We start from the raw sequence: 14102 nt of genomic DNA, 5'->3' as shown, positions 1-14102 counted from the left end.
ACTCTTAGATGATGTGAGAACACCCATATCATCACAGATAGATTTTTGGAGCAATGGCTGTGTTGCTATGTATTCTTCAAATTACAGAAGAAAAATCACTTTTGCATATTTATATTCTTAGGCTCTGATTAAGTATCATGTGAATTCTAATCTAGTGTCATTATGCAAACAATTAAATAAATGCCTCTAGCAAGCTCCCTGCTAATGCATACCAATTAGATAGGAGATAGATAGATAGATAGATAGATAGATAGATAGATAGATAGATAGACAGATTTGTAGAATTTCAGTCCCATCCAAAGAAATACTTAGAGGTAGGTGATGGGGCAGAGGGGAAACAACCAACCAGCATTACTAATGAAATTTGGTTGAAAATTGCTGTAATCCATTTTCTGATGAAGTGGTTCAGATGCATTTTACCTAACCCAAAATACATAAGACAGAGATAAAAACATTCTTTAATAATAATGTACTTCTGATGAGATAGAATATAGAAAATTACACACTTGGTAAATTCATCAGCTAGAAGCAATCAGCGGAACACAGGAGGTCACCTTTAGCATGCCCTCACTTTGCTTTCACAAATAATCACCTGAAATATAAGGCTTGAGACTGACTTTTTCATCTGATTCCAACATGAAACATTCATTGCTCTTTTGTGTCACACCAGGCTATTTTAACTTGGTTTGCATTTTAACCAAGTGCACAAACATTTGGAAAGTCCAGTTCAATAGACTACTCGGGGCCACTTTTTGCAGGCAAAAATACACACATATGAATGCTCCTTTTACAATCATAATAACCATAATAACCTTTGAGGCATATTTACATAATCATATCTCAGGATTCTGAGACTATACAGCACTTTCCTCATCATCAGAGCTGACAACTGATTACAGAAGTACAAAAGCAAGACGAGGTTAGAAGCCACTGTTTAGAAAAGCAAGTTGAAATTAAAAAGCTCAGGTAAAAGCCCTTTATGTGAATAGTCTCACCTTTGTTGCCAAAGCTTCAGCGCTTTCTCGACAAGTCTTCTCTATTTCAAGATGGTTCTGCATAAAGTTAACTTCCTCTATGACCATGTGAGAAACTAGGAATGAGGGGGAAAAAAAGTCTCAGCATTCAAAGATTAGTCAGCTATTCCAAAAGCCCACACATCTTGTCCCATGATGAAGAATACTTCAATTCTTTAGCTAGCCAGACCTTTAGCTGTCATGGAAAAAGAGTGTTTAACGTGATGCCCTAATTAAATCTTAGCTAATATTTGGATGTAAAAAGAAAAAAATTACACAATAAGGAACACTTAGGGTTATTAAACACATTTTAAGAAAAGTAGTTAGGAGGTTTATTTCAAGTGTCTATTTTCTGTGCAGTTGTATACATAACCATAGTCATCTGGTAATTTAAACAAAAGAACCTTTTGTAATGAAAAAGTGCCAAACATGGCTTCCTTTTCTTAGCAGGATATGACATGGGTCTAAAGAGAAAAACTAGCTCTTGAGAAATTCTAAAAACTCAAATCTTCAGTTGATCTCATCACTGTGATAACAATGAACTAAGATAAGTATTGGAATAGTAGCCTTTATTAGTGACAGGTAGTTTTGATTTAATGAACTCTAGGGCAAAAGAGTATTGTAACAAGATGTATATACTATGTGATGATTTAAGTAAACTCCAACAAATTACTTCCTATATCACAGACTGTAAGAAAGATGAAAAGAAAATGAAATTTTTGCTTGATATTTGACCAATGCTCAAAAAATAGTAATTTTCAGATATTTTTGATAGCTGATTTATAGAAATTGAAATTTTAAACATCCAAGGTAATTAGAACTTCAATTATACTTTGAAGATCAAGTAAAATGCCATTTCCTTCTACCCAGATTCCTAGTTAAAGAAAATGTTCAGAATCTCCAACTTAACTAGACATGTATAGTTATTGACATTTATCTGGCTTAAAAAAGAAAAATTAAGGGACACCAAACGTGAAACCCAACAAAGTTAGGCAAAAAAGCACTGGGCTCACATAACACAAAGAGAGATTACTTTTGCTTCATTTAAGCTTAATTAACCTGCAATTATGATTAAACTCAGGGGAAAAAAAATTCTCTCCAAATTAAATACAAAAATGTATTACTTCCTAAGTCTGTCCAAAGTTCTTATTATGTTAATATTCAAATTCATAAAGCAGCACTAAATGGCCAGAAACATCTCTAACCTTGACATTTTTTCAGGGGTAATAATAATCTGCAGCAAATGCAGGCCAACCAAAAACCACTTAACTAATTAGTAGTTGCAGTCACCGAGAAAAACATGAATCAACACTGTTATTACAAGTGGCACATTTGAGTGGCATCTAATTATGACTTGATGAGCACGATACTTGCATTATCAACATTACTACTGCATCCCATCAGGGCCTAAAAGCTGCTGATGGCATTGACTTCGAGAAACTCCCACTCAATGGTACAGCAGCACCCAACAATCGGCTTGGCAGGAGCCCCCCTCACTAAATGACACGTTAAGCGTAATTACTGGTAGACATTGTAAATAAACAGGATTGGAAGTGAAAATTGTACCAAGTGCATAAGACACAATCTGACACATTGGAAGTGGCAGCCTTAATTGAGAGTTTCTTTGACTGCTCAAGATCATTTCAACTGCATTTCTCAGAGGACAGTGATTATAACTGTGGAGACAGACGGCATAATGGTATCAGCACTGCTGACAGAGCAGTGAATTAAATTGTATCTGCTGTTGTGTGAAAGCCTTGATGAGAGGTACAGATGCCTTAGTGGTCTTATCATTATAACACAATGGTCATGTTGTCATCAACCTTTCTGGCTCCAATTGAAAAGAAATGATTGTGTGTTGGAGCTCTCCCCCCCCCCTCCACACCACCCCCTTCTCCTCTTCTATCTCTTGTTCTGAATAGAACCAATTTTCAGAGAGCTATGAAATCACGCAATAGGTCCTAAAATGCAGCTGCTTGGCATACAAACGGGTCCCCATTAAACTGGAATCACACACAATATGTGTTTATGCCAGAAGAACAAATAGAAGCTGAACACAGGCCAAGTTTATTCACATACACAAAGCCCATGTAGCTCTTCATCAATATAATTGCCTTTTATATTGTAGTTTAAATAATAGGCTCTATTATTTCCTTAAAATCCTAATATTCCTGGCATTTTATCACTATGTTTACAAGGTAGGTTCTTCGAAAATGTGAAGGAAAGAGAAAAGAAACCTATACAATTTTTACAACATCAAATATTACTTTGAATTTTTTAGCCTTAACTACTTGACATCTTCTGCCACAATCTGGTATTTCCACTATCATAACAAAAACATAAACACTCTGCATTTTTCATAGGAATTTGACTTTTTATTCAATAACATTCTTGCTCACGGAAGATTAAGAAAAATCAGTCCGCAGGAGTAAGGTTTAGGACAAGCAGGAAGAAAGAAAAAAAGAAGAAACACTCGTTTTCGAACATTATAGAAAAAGTTGCCCTGTAACTTGATTTGATAACACTCGTTCATATTGTCTCCAATTCTGATAAGGTCTACTTGATCAAGTCAAGTTTTCATCTTCCTCTGAGAGGGAACAGTAGAAATTTTAAATTGTGTTTTAGCTTTTACTTTAAAAAATTACCCCAGTGCCAAATTGGTTGCACAGAGACTACCTGCCAACTTTCTACATTCAAGAGGGAAGAACACATTTCAAAAAGCATCTAGATGTTTAAAAAGCATAAACCCTTTCCCCAAACTAAAAGTCAGGTCACATGACACAAAATAAATTTTAATATATAAATTTATTTGCACCTTTCAGAGGACAAATGTTTTCAAACCTTTGTTTTTTAATGATCTGCCTTCTGCTACTGACCTACTGACTTCAGGCTTGTCCCATAACATCCAGAGCCCATGACCACCGTGCCCTGAGGGCCCTAAAACTGGGATTACATGAAGGTTTAAGAAAGAAAAAATGATGTGCTTCAAATAAAGGAGCCTGATTGTCTCAGTTATGTTTTGGTGGGGGGGGGGGAATTCTAGTATTTTAGAATTTTTAGTATCTATTGAAGTATTTGCAATAGAATGATTTGATGTCTGGAGTCAGCTTTCAAAACCAGAGGGTCAGCGAGTGTCAATGAGGCACACACGAGAGGAGACTGCTCCTGAGCTGGGAGCAGTGGAAGTTCCATGGCGAGGAGCGGGGCTGTAGTCCACAGCCCTCTTGCTTTTATGTCAGCTTGAAATTTTCCATAGGAATCGTATTTGAAATGACTCTGAAAACTCAGAAGTAGAACCTAAAAGTACAACAGGTGTTGCTTTCATCAGTCCAGTAGACTCAGCCCCGTCTGTCTCTCTTGTGTGACCCCCAGGAACAGATTTACCATTGTGGAATATACCACGCTGTAGGGTAACCGGGTTGTTTACACTTTTTGTTTTTGACTTCACCTCACTGTGAAAAATAGGGCAGACATTCTACTGCTCTAAAACATCTGAGTCTCTTGCACCTAGCACAATAGTGCTGTACACGACGCATAGTGCTGTATATAGCATAGGTTCTCACGTTTGTGCTCAGTTGAATGTTAAGAAAAAGAGACCAGGCCCAAATTCACCTGTGAACACCCTCTTAGAAGAACATTGTCTATGGGACAGAATTGCTTAGCAAACAACCACTATCACCATTTACTGAGGCAGCTGTGTGCCCAACTTGGTGGTAAGCCCTATTTGTGTTCTCCCCTAAAGCCTCACAATTCTATGGGGCAGGTATTAGCACAGCAATTTCATATTTACCAAGAATTCTGAGGCCCAGAGAAGTTAATTGAATTATTTCAAACTACAGAGTTCTGATTGGTAAAGTCCAGCCAACCCTACTTGGAGGTAGTTCTGATTCCCTGTGCTCCTTACCAATGTGTCATATTTAAAGGTGACACCACCAATGATTCTACCTCCCGAACAAAACTCCCCATTCACCTAACTCTCAGCGACATTAGGTGTTCCTGAAGCGTCCATGGCAGACACACCATGACTTCTACTGTGACATCACACAAACAGCCACGAAAGTTGGCAATACACACAAAATGTGGGGTACCCTCAAACAGGAGAGGAACTCACACTGTGGCCTGAAAGACATGGGAGGACTTTATTTACTTCTGCTTTCACAGGAAAGAACACAGTTTTGCCATGCATGGTGTTATTTGTGTACAAACACTAAGCAAAAGGGTCAGGAAGAGCTGGCAGAGGGCCAAGAAGACATGGCACTATGGATGAGCTGGGTTCAGAGATGCAGACAAGCCCGGGAGCGCAGGGCCCATGGACTGACAAGGCTTTTCCTGAGCCCTGTGAAGTTGCTTCCTACACTTTAGAAACTAGGCCTATTAGGAACTGGATTTCAACTGAGCACCAAGTGAAACTTGCTCCCAGAGCTATGCAAATGTGGAGACCAGTGTCTACAAACCAACTCACTAAAGACACAGGATACTAACTCCTAACACTAAAGGGTGCTGAGTGTGACATGGGGTAGTAAGTTAATGGTGGTGGTGGCAGCAACTAACATTCATTGAACATTGACTATCATGTCAAATGCTGCGGTCAGCAATTTTTACCTGAATTATCTCATCTAATCTTCAAAGAGCCAATGAAGTAAGGTCACAGCCCAATTTTACTACCAGAAACTGCTCTGGGCCACACAGATTCACAGTTCATGGTGGTTCCCACAGTGATAATGCACAGCCTCATTCCCTCCAGTTGCAACTTTAAAAAACACTTGTCCATTTTCTGTTCTTTTGAGATTGAATGGAGTTAGTCTTTTGTTTTCCTGCCATTCAAACTTTAAATTAAGCAGAAAACTTGCTAAAGGTGAAAATTAAATGAATACAACAAAAAAGATTGTTTTAAGTTATCAAAGGTTATTGGTTCTTATAGAGAACCAATAAGAACAAAATGCAAATTTTTTTAAACAATCAAAGGTATTTAGAGGAAGAGACTAAATAAAGGAAAGAAAAAATGGTAGCTGAAAGCAGAGTTTACATGTTACCCTAAAGGTGGGTTGATTTGGAGGGACGTTGCTTCCATTTTTGCATGATATAGTGGCAAAAAAAATAAAGAAAAATCTCTACTACCTACAAGAACCAAAACATTTTATGAGAAGTCCACCCATAAGAACTTGAATTATTCCCACAAAGTGTAGTGCATGTAGTGTGCCAATTCACTATCAAAAATTAATACAAGGATCTCCCTGGTGGCACAAGGGGCTAAGACACAACCTATGAGGCAATCCATAGCCACTGCAGCATGAGTTCAATTCCTGGCCAGCCAAGGAGCAACCCACACGGCACAGCAGACCTCTCCTGACTCGCCCACTGCTCCCCTCAGCAGTGTGCTTTGGTCAATCTGCCTGTTCTGTTCCCCACTCTGTCTCTGGTGCATCCTCTCACCCCCGACACCTCTGGCCTGTACCCCAGCTCTTGTATGCATAAATAAATAAATCTTTAAAAAAATTAATTCAAGCACATTCGTTGGTAACAATGTCAATGGTAAAAGTCTTTCAGATGTGACTCGGTGCCAGCAGAAGTGTAAAAACTTTTCATTAAGCCTGCATTAGGGAAGGGAAAGCCCTATGCATTGGCAGCTTAATCATTCACAAAACCTAGATATTTCTACCAGAGCATTTTGGCATTCAAAGATAGGTAACAGAACAATATTTGCCTTAGATTGCTTTGTTACAGGGAGATGCAGAAAATAAACTGGCTACTGAAACTGAACTATAATGCTGCATTTTTTATGACTGTTTTACCTTTAACAAGAATAAAATGCTTGAGTGTGTAGTTACCAAATCAACACTTTCAGACATAATCAAACAGGCAGCTCTCCTGCCAGCCTGTGACTATGCAGGTGCCTCTCTTTTTCTTTCTCCTTGTCCTAATAAACCTGTCCTTTTAAAATATTAAGAAAAAAAAAGGATAGAATCAAATAGCATCGCAGGTCAGTGGAGAGCTGCTGCTTCACCATCCCTGCTAAGACCTGGCCCTTCTCCCACGACACAACTCATCTGATCCTTTGGTGTGATGAGGAATGTTTTAACTTAGAGGGTCATGTGATAGCAGATGTATGCCACATTAAAAAAAAAAAACCAAAATTTTCGAAGACAACTTTGTAGAAATAGATCTTTTCTTGATGAGAGGGCTGTTTCAAACTTTTTCAAACCTTTCAAGGTCAATGAACCTGGCATTCCTTTTCTATGAATTAATCTAAGGAAATAAGCAGAGACTGTAAACATGTATAAGAATAGTTGCCATGTCATCATTTATAATGACAAGGAACCAGATAATCCATCTGTCACCGCAGGAAAGTTGAAATCAATCGTGGTGGTACCATATAATAAACAGAAAGCTATGGACAACAATTCAAATTGACCAACAACTCTAATCACATGCAAAGGTGATCAGAATGCACTGTTCACTGTAAAAAAACAAACAAACAAACCAAACCTGTAAAACTAAATGCAAAGCATGACCACAATTTTTTGTAGTGCATTTATTACACAAATAAAACCAGAAAGTATGTAAGACACTAATGTTGGCTTTTCTCAGAAGTCAAGGTAACAGGTAATTTTTGTTCTTTGACTATGGGAAATTTTTATTAGTACAGTCTTTTATAACACACTCATAAGACAATAATGCTTATTCCATCTCTTAAAAAAAATCTCAGTCATGGGCCTTCCCGGTGGCACAGCGGTTGAGTGCTGGGTTGCAAAGCTGCCCACAGCCTCTGCAGCGCCGGTTCTACCCCCGGCCACCGGGTGAGGGTCCCACATGGGCACAGACCTCTCCTGCCACCCGCTGCTCCCCTCAGCAGTGTATTTCGTCAGTCTGCCTGTTCTGTTCCCCACTCTGGTGAATTCTCTCACCCTTCCGCGCTTCTGACCGTACCCAGTGCTTGTATAAATAAATAAATAAATCTTAAAAAAAAAAATCTCAGTCATGCAGGAGCATTTTTAGACAAATGGGAAGACAATTTTTGCTTTCTGAGTGGAGCCTCCATTTATCAGGAACTAAACACAGAACACATGCAGACTCGCATAATCCCCAGACACTGTTACGTGTGTTGCAATGATTCCACTGAAACGTTTACCTACTTTTCTGAAATTCCTCCAATTTTTTAACCGCTTCATCTCGTTCTTGCCTGATTTTGTCACACTGCAATGAGAAAAGGAACAGCAAAGTTAAGTTGTACCCCAAGTTTGAACAAGCAAGAAAGAAAAATCCATAAACAGCAATTTTATGACAATAGAAAATTTTAAGAGCTTAAAAAAAGCAGGAACAGTCACAAGGCACGTGCACAGCTCAACTGGTATGGTGTGTGGCCATTTGTGTCTGGCCAATTTTCTTGAACTGTCTAAGATAATGAGTCACCTTGCTGCTCATTATCTCTCAGTAGCAGACCAATTTATGATGCTTGAGTTAAAATGGATTCATTCTTTAAGAGATTACTTGTGCCTTTTAAGTAGGTATTTTACTTTTACTAGCACAGTGAACACCTCACTCATCTGAGGGTCAGATTCCCTGAAACGAGACAGTTTCAACTCCCCAGAACACTGATGCTCGAGTGGGAGGAGCCTCAGAATGAAGACCAATCCCCACATGTGCCCCGTGTGCTCTCACTCAAGACCTAATCCTCCTGTGTCCTTGGAATTCTGAATAGAAGACAGCAAATTACACGGAGAGAAGGTGACATATTCCACAGTAAGCACGTATCATTTACATCAACTGATAGTTAATTTTTAAAGGTGGGAAGACTGAGTGAAAGGACTTCAGGAAGCAGTCCTTAAAAGGCAAAAATGATAAAGGATGAGGACCTTCGAGGGTGTCTGGTGTAGAAACAAATCTCTATTATTTTATAGGCCAATAAAGTTATTAATGAACTTTTGGAAAACATTATGTTCATTATGAGATTTGAATGCAATTAACCCTGAATTTCACAAAATAGGAATACATAACACATTTCAGAAAGATTTTCATCAAAACTGTTTCAAACTTTAAAGAGTTTGAGAGTTGGGCCTCCCCGGTGGCGCAGCGGTTGAGCGCTGGGTTGCGAAGCTGCCCGCGGCCTCTGCGGCGCTGGTTCGATCCCCGGCTGCTCCCCGGCCACCGGCGGAGGATCCCACATGGCGCGCAGACCTCTCCTGCCGCCCGCTGCTCCCCTCAGCAGTGTACTTCAGTCCCTCTGCCTGCTCTGCTCCCCACTCTGGCTCTGGTGAATTCTCTCACCCTCCCGCGCTTCTGACTGTACCCAGTGCATGTATAAACAAAACAAACAAACAAATAAAATAAATAAATAAAACCTGCCTCTATTAAAAAATAAATAAATAAAGAGTTTGAGAGTTTTGGGCTAGTAGAGTGATAACTGAAATTTTAATTTTGTGGTGACACTGTAAGTAATAAGATCATATGAATAAAATAAAACTTTAAAGTCTATTTTGGACCCTAGCATGCCAGATAAATACATTGGGATTTCATGCCTTTGCATATTTCTAATTTCAATTTTCAAAGGTTAAAAAGTATGATGCCACAGCCTCCCTGGTAGCGCAAGGAGTTAGGTCTCAGCGCTGTGAGGTGGTCTACAGCCACTGCAGCACAAGTTCGATACCTGGCCAGGGAGCTGACCCACATGGCACAGCAGACCTCTCCTGACTCGCCAGCTGCTCCCCTCAGCAGTGTGTTTCAGTCAATCTGTCTGTTCTGCTCCCTACTCTGTCTCTGGTGAATCCTCTCACCCCTCCCTCCTCCCCCACACCTCTGTGCTACACCCCAGCTCTTGTATGCATAAGTGAATGTTTTAAAAAAAATTATGATGCCACTGATAAATTGGATTATCCAAAATCCAAAACTTTTCACAAAAGAAGGGCCAAGGCTTATCCCCTTTAAATAGTGAGATTTTCATGTAACAGGTGGGCAAACACGAAAATGTCTGCTACCAGGAGATGGGAATGATCTCACAGCTGACAGAAGTGTTGAAGGCACAGACTACTTTGAAGTAAACTATCAAAACTGGAAAAGTACACTCCTGTCACTCAGCACTGCTACATCTAGAATCTACTACTAGAATCTCTAGTAATGAATGGGTAGATGATGATCTACACAAGTACGGTCAGCATTTATTAAAAATACTAAATCATGATATACTCCCATAATAACACTACAGAGCAGTGAACACAAACTAAAAACAGCATGTATCCCCATAGGTAAGCCTCAAAAAACATAACATTGGGAAAATTATTCTGCATAAGTTGCAGAATAAATATCAAATGATATGACACCTTAAGATCACAAAATACATAGTTACACATTGTATGTTTCTAGCTCATGACACATATTGCTCATATAAAAACATAAAAACATGAAACAAAGGGACCCATAAGAAATTTATGACAGTCATCATCTCTTATAAATTTATGACAGGGAGGGAAATTTATGACTGGGGTTGGGTCACACAGGGATCTCTGATTTTATCTGCACCATTTTTTTTTTTAATTTCAAAAAAAATTCTGCATAACGTGTATTTATTATACTATTCTCTGTCCTTTAACGTTCTCTTAAAATTAAAAAAAATTAAGAAGCAAATAGTTCAGTTCTCCCCTGTAGTCTCCCACAAACTACCAAAACTTAAAAAAAAAAAAAAAACCCTGTCTCTGTGCATTGGGGTAAATCCATTCTGGCAAGAGGCAGGCAACAAGGACACTGTGCTGATTAGCAAAGCTCTTTACAAATCCTGACTCAGACCCTCCACAAAAGGGGTTGGCCTGGGCCAAGGGCCATTTCCTAAAGCAGAGGGCATATTCCTTCAGTGAGATACATTTCTTGTGGAAATCCACCCTCTATAAAAAAAAATAATTCTTTCCAAAGTAGTTTCTAACTCTAGCTTAACTGATAAACTATACTTACTGTTTCCTGGTATGTAAAATTCTAAACACTGTAGTTCTGAATTCTCAAATAAGTTTTATCAGATCCTTCTGCCTCCCAAGGGGACCACACCAACCCAAGTGGACCATGCCAGCCAGTGTAATGCTTAATCTCAAGAGACTGCTGGCGAGCTGTTTTAGGAATGCTCCTCTGGTTTTCTAGAATGCAACTCTGTTTGTTTTGTACTTCTCTGCCAGTCTGCCCACCCCACCTCCCACAATTCACAGTCTAGTCTAATGCACAAAAAGAAATAATTTCTTACTATATTGAAACTCTTGCCAAATGAAGTATATCTATTTGACTTTGAAATTAATTTCATGTTTCTCAATCTGGCATTTCAGAAGGCATCGAATGCCTTGTGAAACTGTCTTTAACTGAGAGCCGGTGCTTGGGAGTACTGCTCTGGACTTAATGCCACTTGGATTCTTCTGTCCACCTCCCAGAGCTGCCCCCTGAAGGAAACGAGAGAGGTTAATTGAGTTCTCACTTAAATAGCCAGAGTTTTCATTGAGACTTTACATGACAAGAGCATTTAAAGAGGATGGTACTGTATCTACTCAGACCTGAAAAGGGCCACCCATTGACACGACACACAAACCATCAATGCAGCTACCATTTATACAACATTAACAACTCATCACAAATCTTAGGTACATCTGTACCAGCAGCCCAAAATACAGTTCTTCTGCCCATGCTCTCTACTCATAAGGCCCAGGCAGACAGGCTTTGGTTAAGAACAGGTCTCAACATCACAGTCTTATTCCAACATGCAGGAACCACTTTCTCTAGACCGGCCAGGTGCCTTCACACTCAATCTACAGTCATTACCAGCAGATTCAGAAGCTGTCTCCCAAACCCAGCTGTGTTCTATCAGGAGCCTTCATGTTGCTTTGCTTTCTATTTTCTGCAACCATATTATGATAGAACTGGCAGCGACAGAATTTACCATCTGCTATGGATACTGAAAGGCGTGCCTGGTGGGGGACTGGGGGGGATGTCTCCACACAAGCTGCAAGTGCAGTTTACTTATTCCAAACCAGAGCTGATCAAAATATGAAGGACATATCCATTTGCTAGGCAGAAGTCTAATCATCCACTTGCTTCATCATTTCAGGTGAACCCAGAAAAATATTCCTGTAACTTTTCTCTCACTCTACCAACAGGGAGAAGTTAGCAAGGATTCTGGGTCTCTCCAGATAACTGTCACATCTTTATGTCCCACAGAAGCCCCTCACCCATCCTACCCTTGTCTCTACCCTGCTCTCGCAGCTGCACCATTTGTAGAAACTGCTTCATTTGTGAGAGAATTGCTCACGAAGAAAGGCTGCAATAGCAACAGATGTTCTCAGGCCCACATCACTTAATTATGATGCCCAACGATTCTCTGTAGCTCAAGGCTAGGGTAGAACCCAGCAGCAGAGGGCTGGCTGTCTGAAGCAAGCTGGATAACATTACATCTATTTGAGTCTCTATTCTGGCTCTTTATGAAGTACTGAATTGACCAGAGGTTGGCCTTGTGGGTTTTGAAAGCTCTTAATATTAGAAGCGCTGGCTCTCTTCCAGATCTCTTCCTTGAGCCTCATCCAGGCAGATACCTGGCTTCTAAAACTAAACTAGCATTTCAAAGCTTTGGCAGAATGATTTGTAGAGGAAACTCTTTCCAGGGTGAACTGGCACACCCCACTCCCCACTTTACCACCACCATAATGGGCAGTTCCATTCTTTTGCCCTCACAGATCATCTAACTACTGTTTATACAAAAATGTTTGCTTAAAAGGTTCCAGCAAAAGTACAGGTAACTGAGATAGACACCAAAGCATCTTCATATTTTACTAGATGAATACTATATGCAAGAAAAAAAAACCAATGTTCTGAATTGTACCTAACTTCCACTAAGATAAACATGTTTTTTTCTCTCTCTGGTGCACAGTGGAGAGTTGGCAGCCTGAAGGAAGGCGAATTTGGGGCCCAAGCAGTGCATACACGCACTTCATACACACACCATCATCAGAACAGACACACTCTGTGCACCAGCCAGTACATTACAGTTGCCTGGATTGCATTTCTGCACAGGTATCCACCGTAACCACTGAATGTCTGTTTCCTTCTCCAGCATTGAACAAAATATTTGTACATGTGTCCTGCACTGTGTTAAGCTCTGGGAGATGCGATGGGGAACCCAAGAACGTGTCCTCAAAAAATATATGATCTACCAAGAAAGATCAAAAATGGAACAAGTCATTTATAAGGACATGTGCTATATTCAGAACAACACTGCACTACAGGAACACACAGGAGAGGCTGCCTCTTTTTCTTGACGTTCATTCCTTTTCCATCCAGTTACAGTATTTAAAAATTTAAACATGCATAGCATCAGAATTGTACATATTTACCTGTTTTGTGATGCAGTTAGAGGGCCATCACATCATTTTGAAAAATAATCGACATTCTATTGTTCCACCTATGTAAGTTTGGCTAGAACTCCCCTGTGCTTACCCTTAAAGAACACAATAAATTAAATCATTCCCACTAGAATGGAATTCCTTTCACTCTTTCTCTTTTGGTGGTGTTCTTTCTTCCAATTCAAAGTTCTTTCCCTCCAATTTTCACAGGCAATAAAGTAGGAGCTGCCCCCCAAAGCTGTCTTACAGCATTCTCCAAATTCTAGGTATTGTGTGTTAGATGGAAACACATGTCATCAGAACAGAGATCCTTGCTCTTTGTTTCTGGATAGATTGCTGTTAATAGGAGACTCATTTTCACTTTCAAACTGCTAAGTAATTACTTTTTCTCTGGCACAACCACTTGCCACTCTGTTCTAAAGAAACTGCATGTATGTGGATGTATTATGCATGAACAGTTAGCATAATGGATGCATATCTTGTTCTTTAAAGTAGCTTCTTTATCTTTTTAAATAAAATACTTTGGGACCTTCACCTCTGAAATTCACACAAGAGGAAGAAATTTGAACATTAGACAACGGAGCCAAGATGCAAACAGTATCATATATCTTGCTTCTTGAAACATAAGTCTTGGAAAGTGTCTGTCTCGTTGCCTTTTCATTCATTGTTCCTGGCAAGCTGACAGACCGCCTGATGCACTGTACAGTAGCTCACCCAAACGACTTCTAAT

At 39.6% G+C, this 14102-nt stretch overlaps 1 protein-coding gene across 1 annotated transcript in view; it reads right to left on the bottom strand.

Moving 5' to 3' along the window:
- Positions 1 to 14102, bottom strand: part of SHTN1 (shootin 1) — a gene marked incomplete at both ends in the record, with an annotated part of 92444 nt that overhangs the window by 58592 nt on the left and 19750 nt on the right. The window contains 2 exons of the mRNA XM_084245244.1: positions 996 to 1090; positions 8147 to 8207. Coding sequence (XP_084101370.1) covers positions 996 to 1090; positions 8147 to 8207 — 156 coding nt within the window. The remainder of the gene's footprint in view (positions 1 to 995; positions 1091 to 8146; positions 8208 to 14102) is intronic.

Source organism: Talpa europaea (assembly GCF_964194135.1).
Source record: "Talpa europaea genome assembly, chromosome: 10".
Classification (NCBI taxonomy): Eukaryota; Metazoa; Chordata; class Mammalia; order Eulipotyphla; family Talpidae; genus Talpa; species Talpa europaea.
This window is presented reverse-complemented; position numbering and strand designations above follow the sequence as displayed.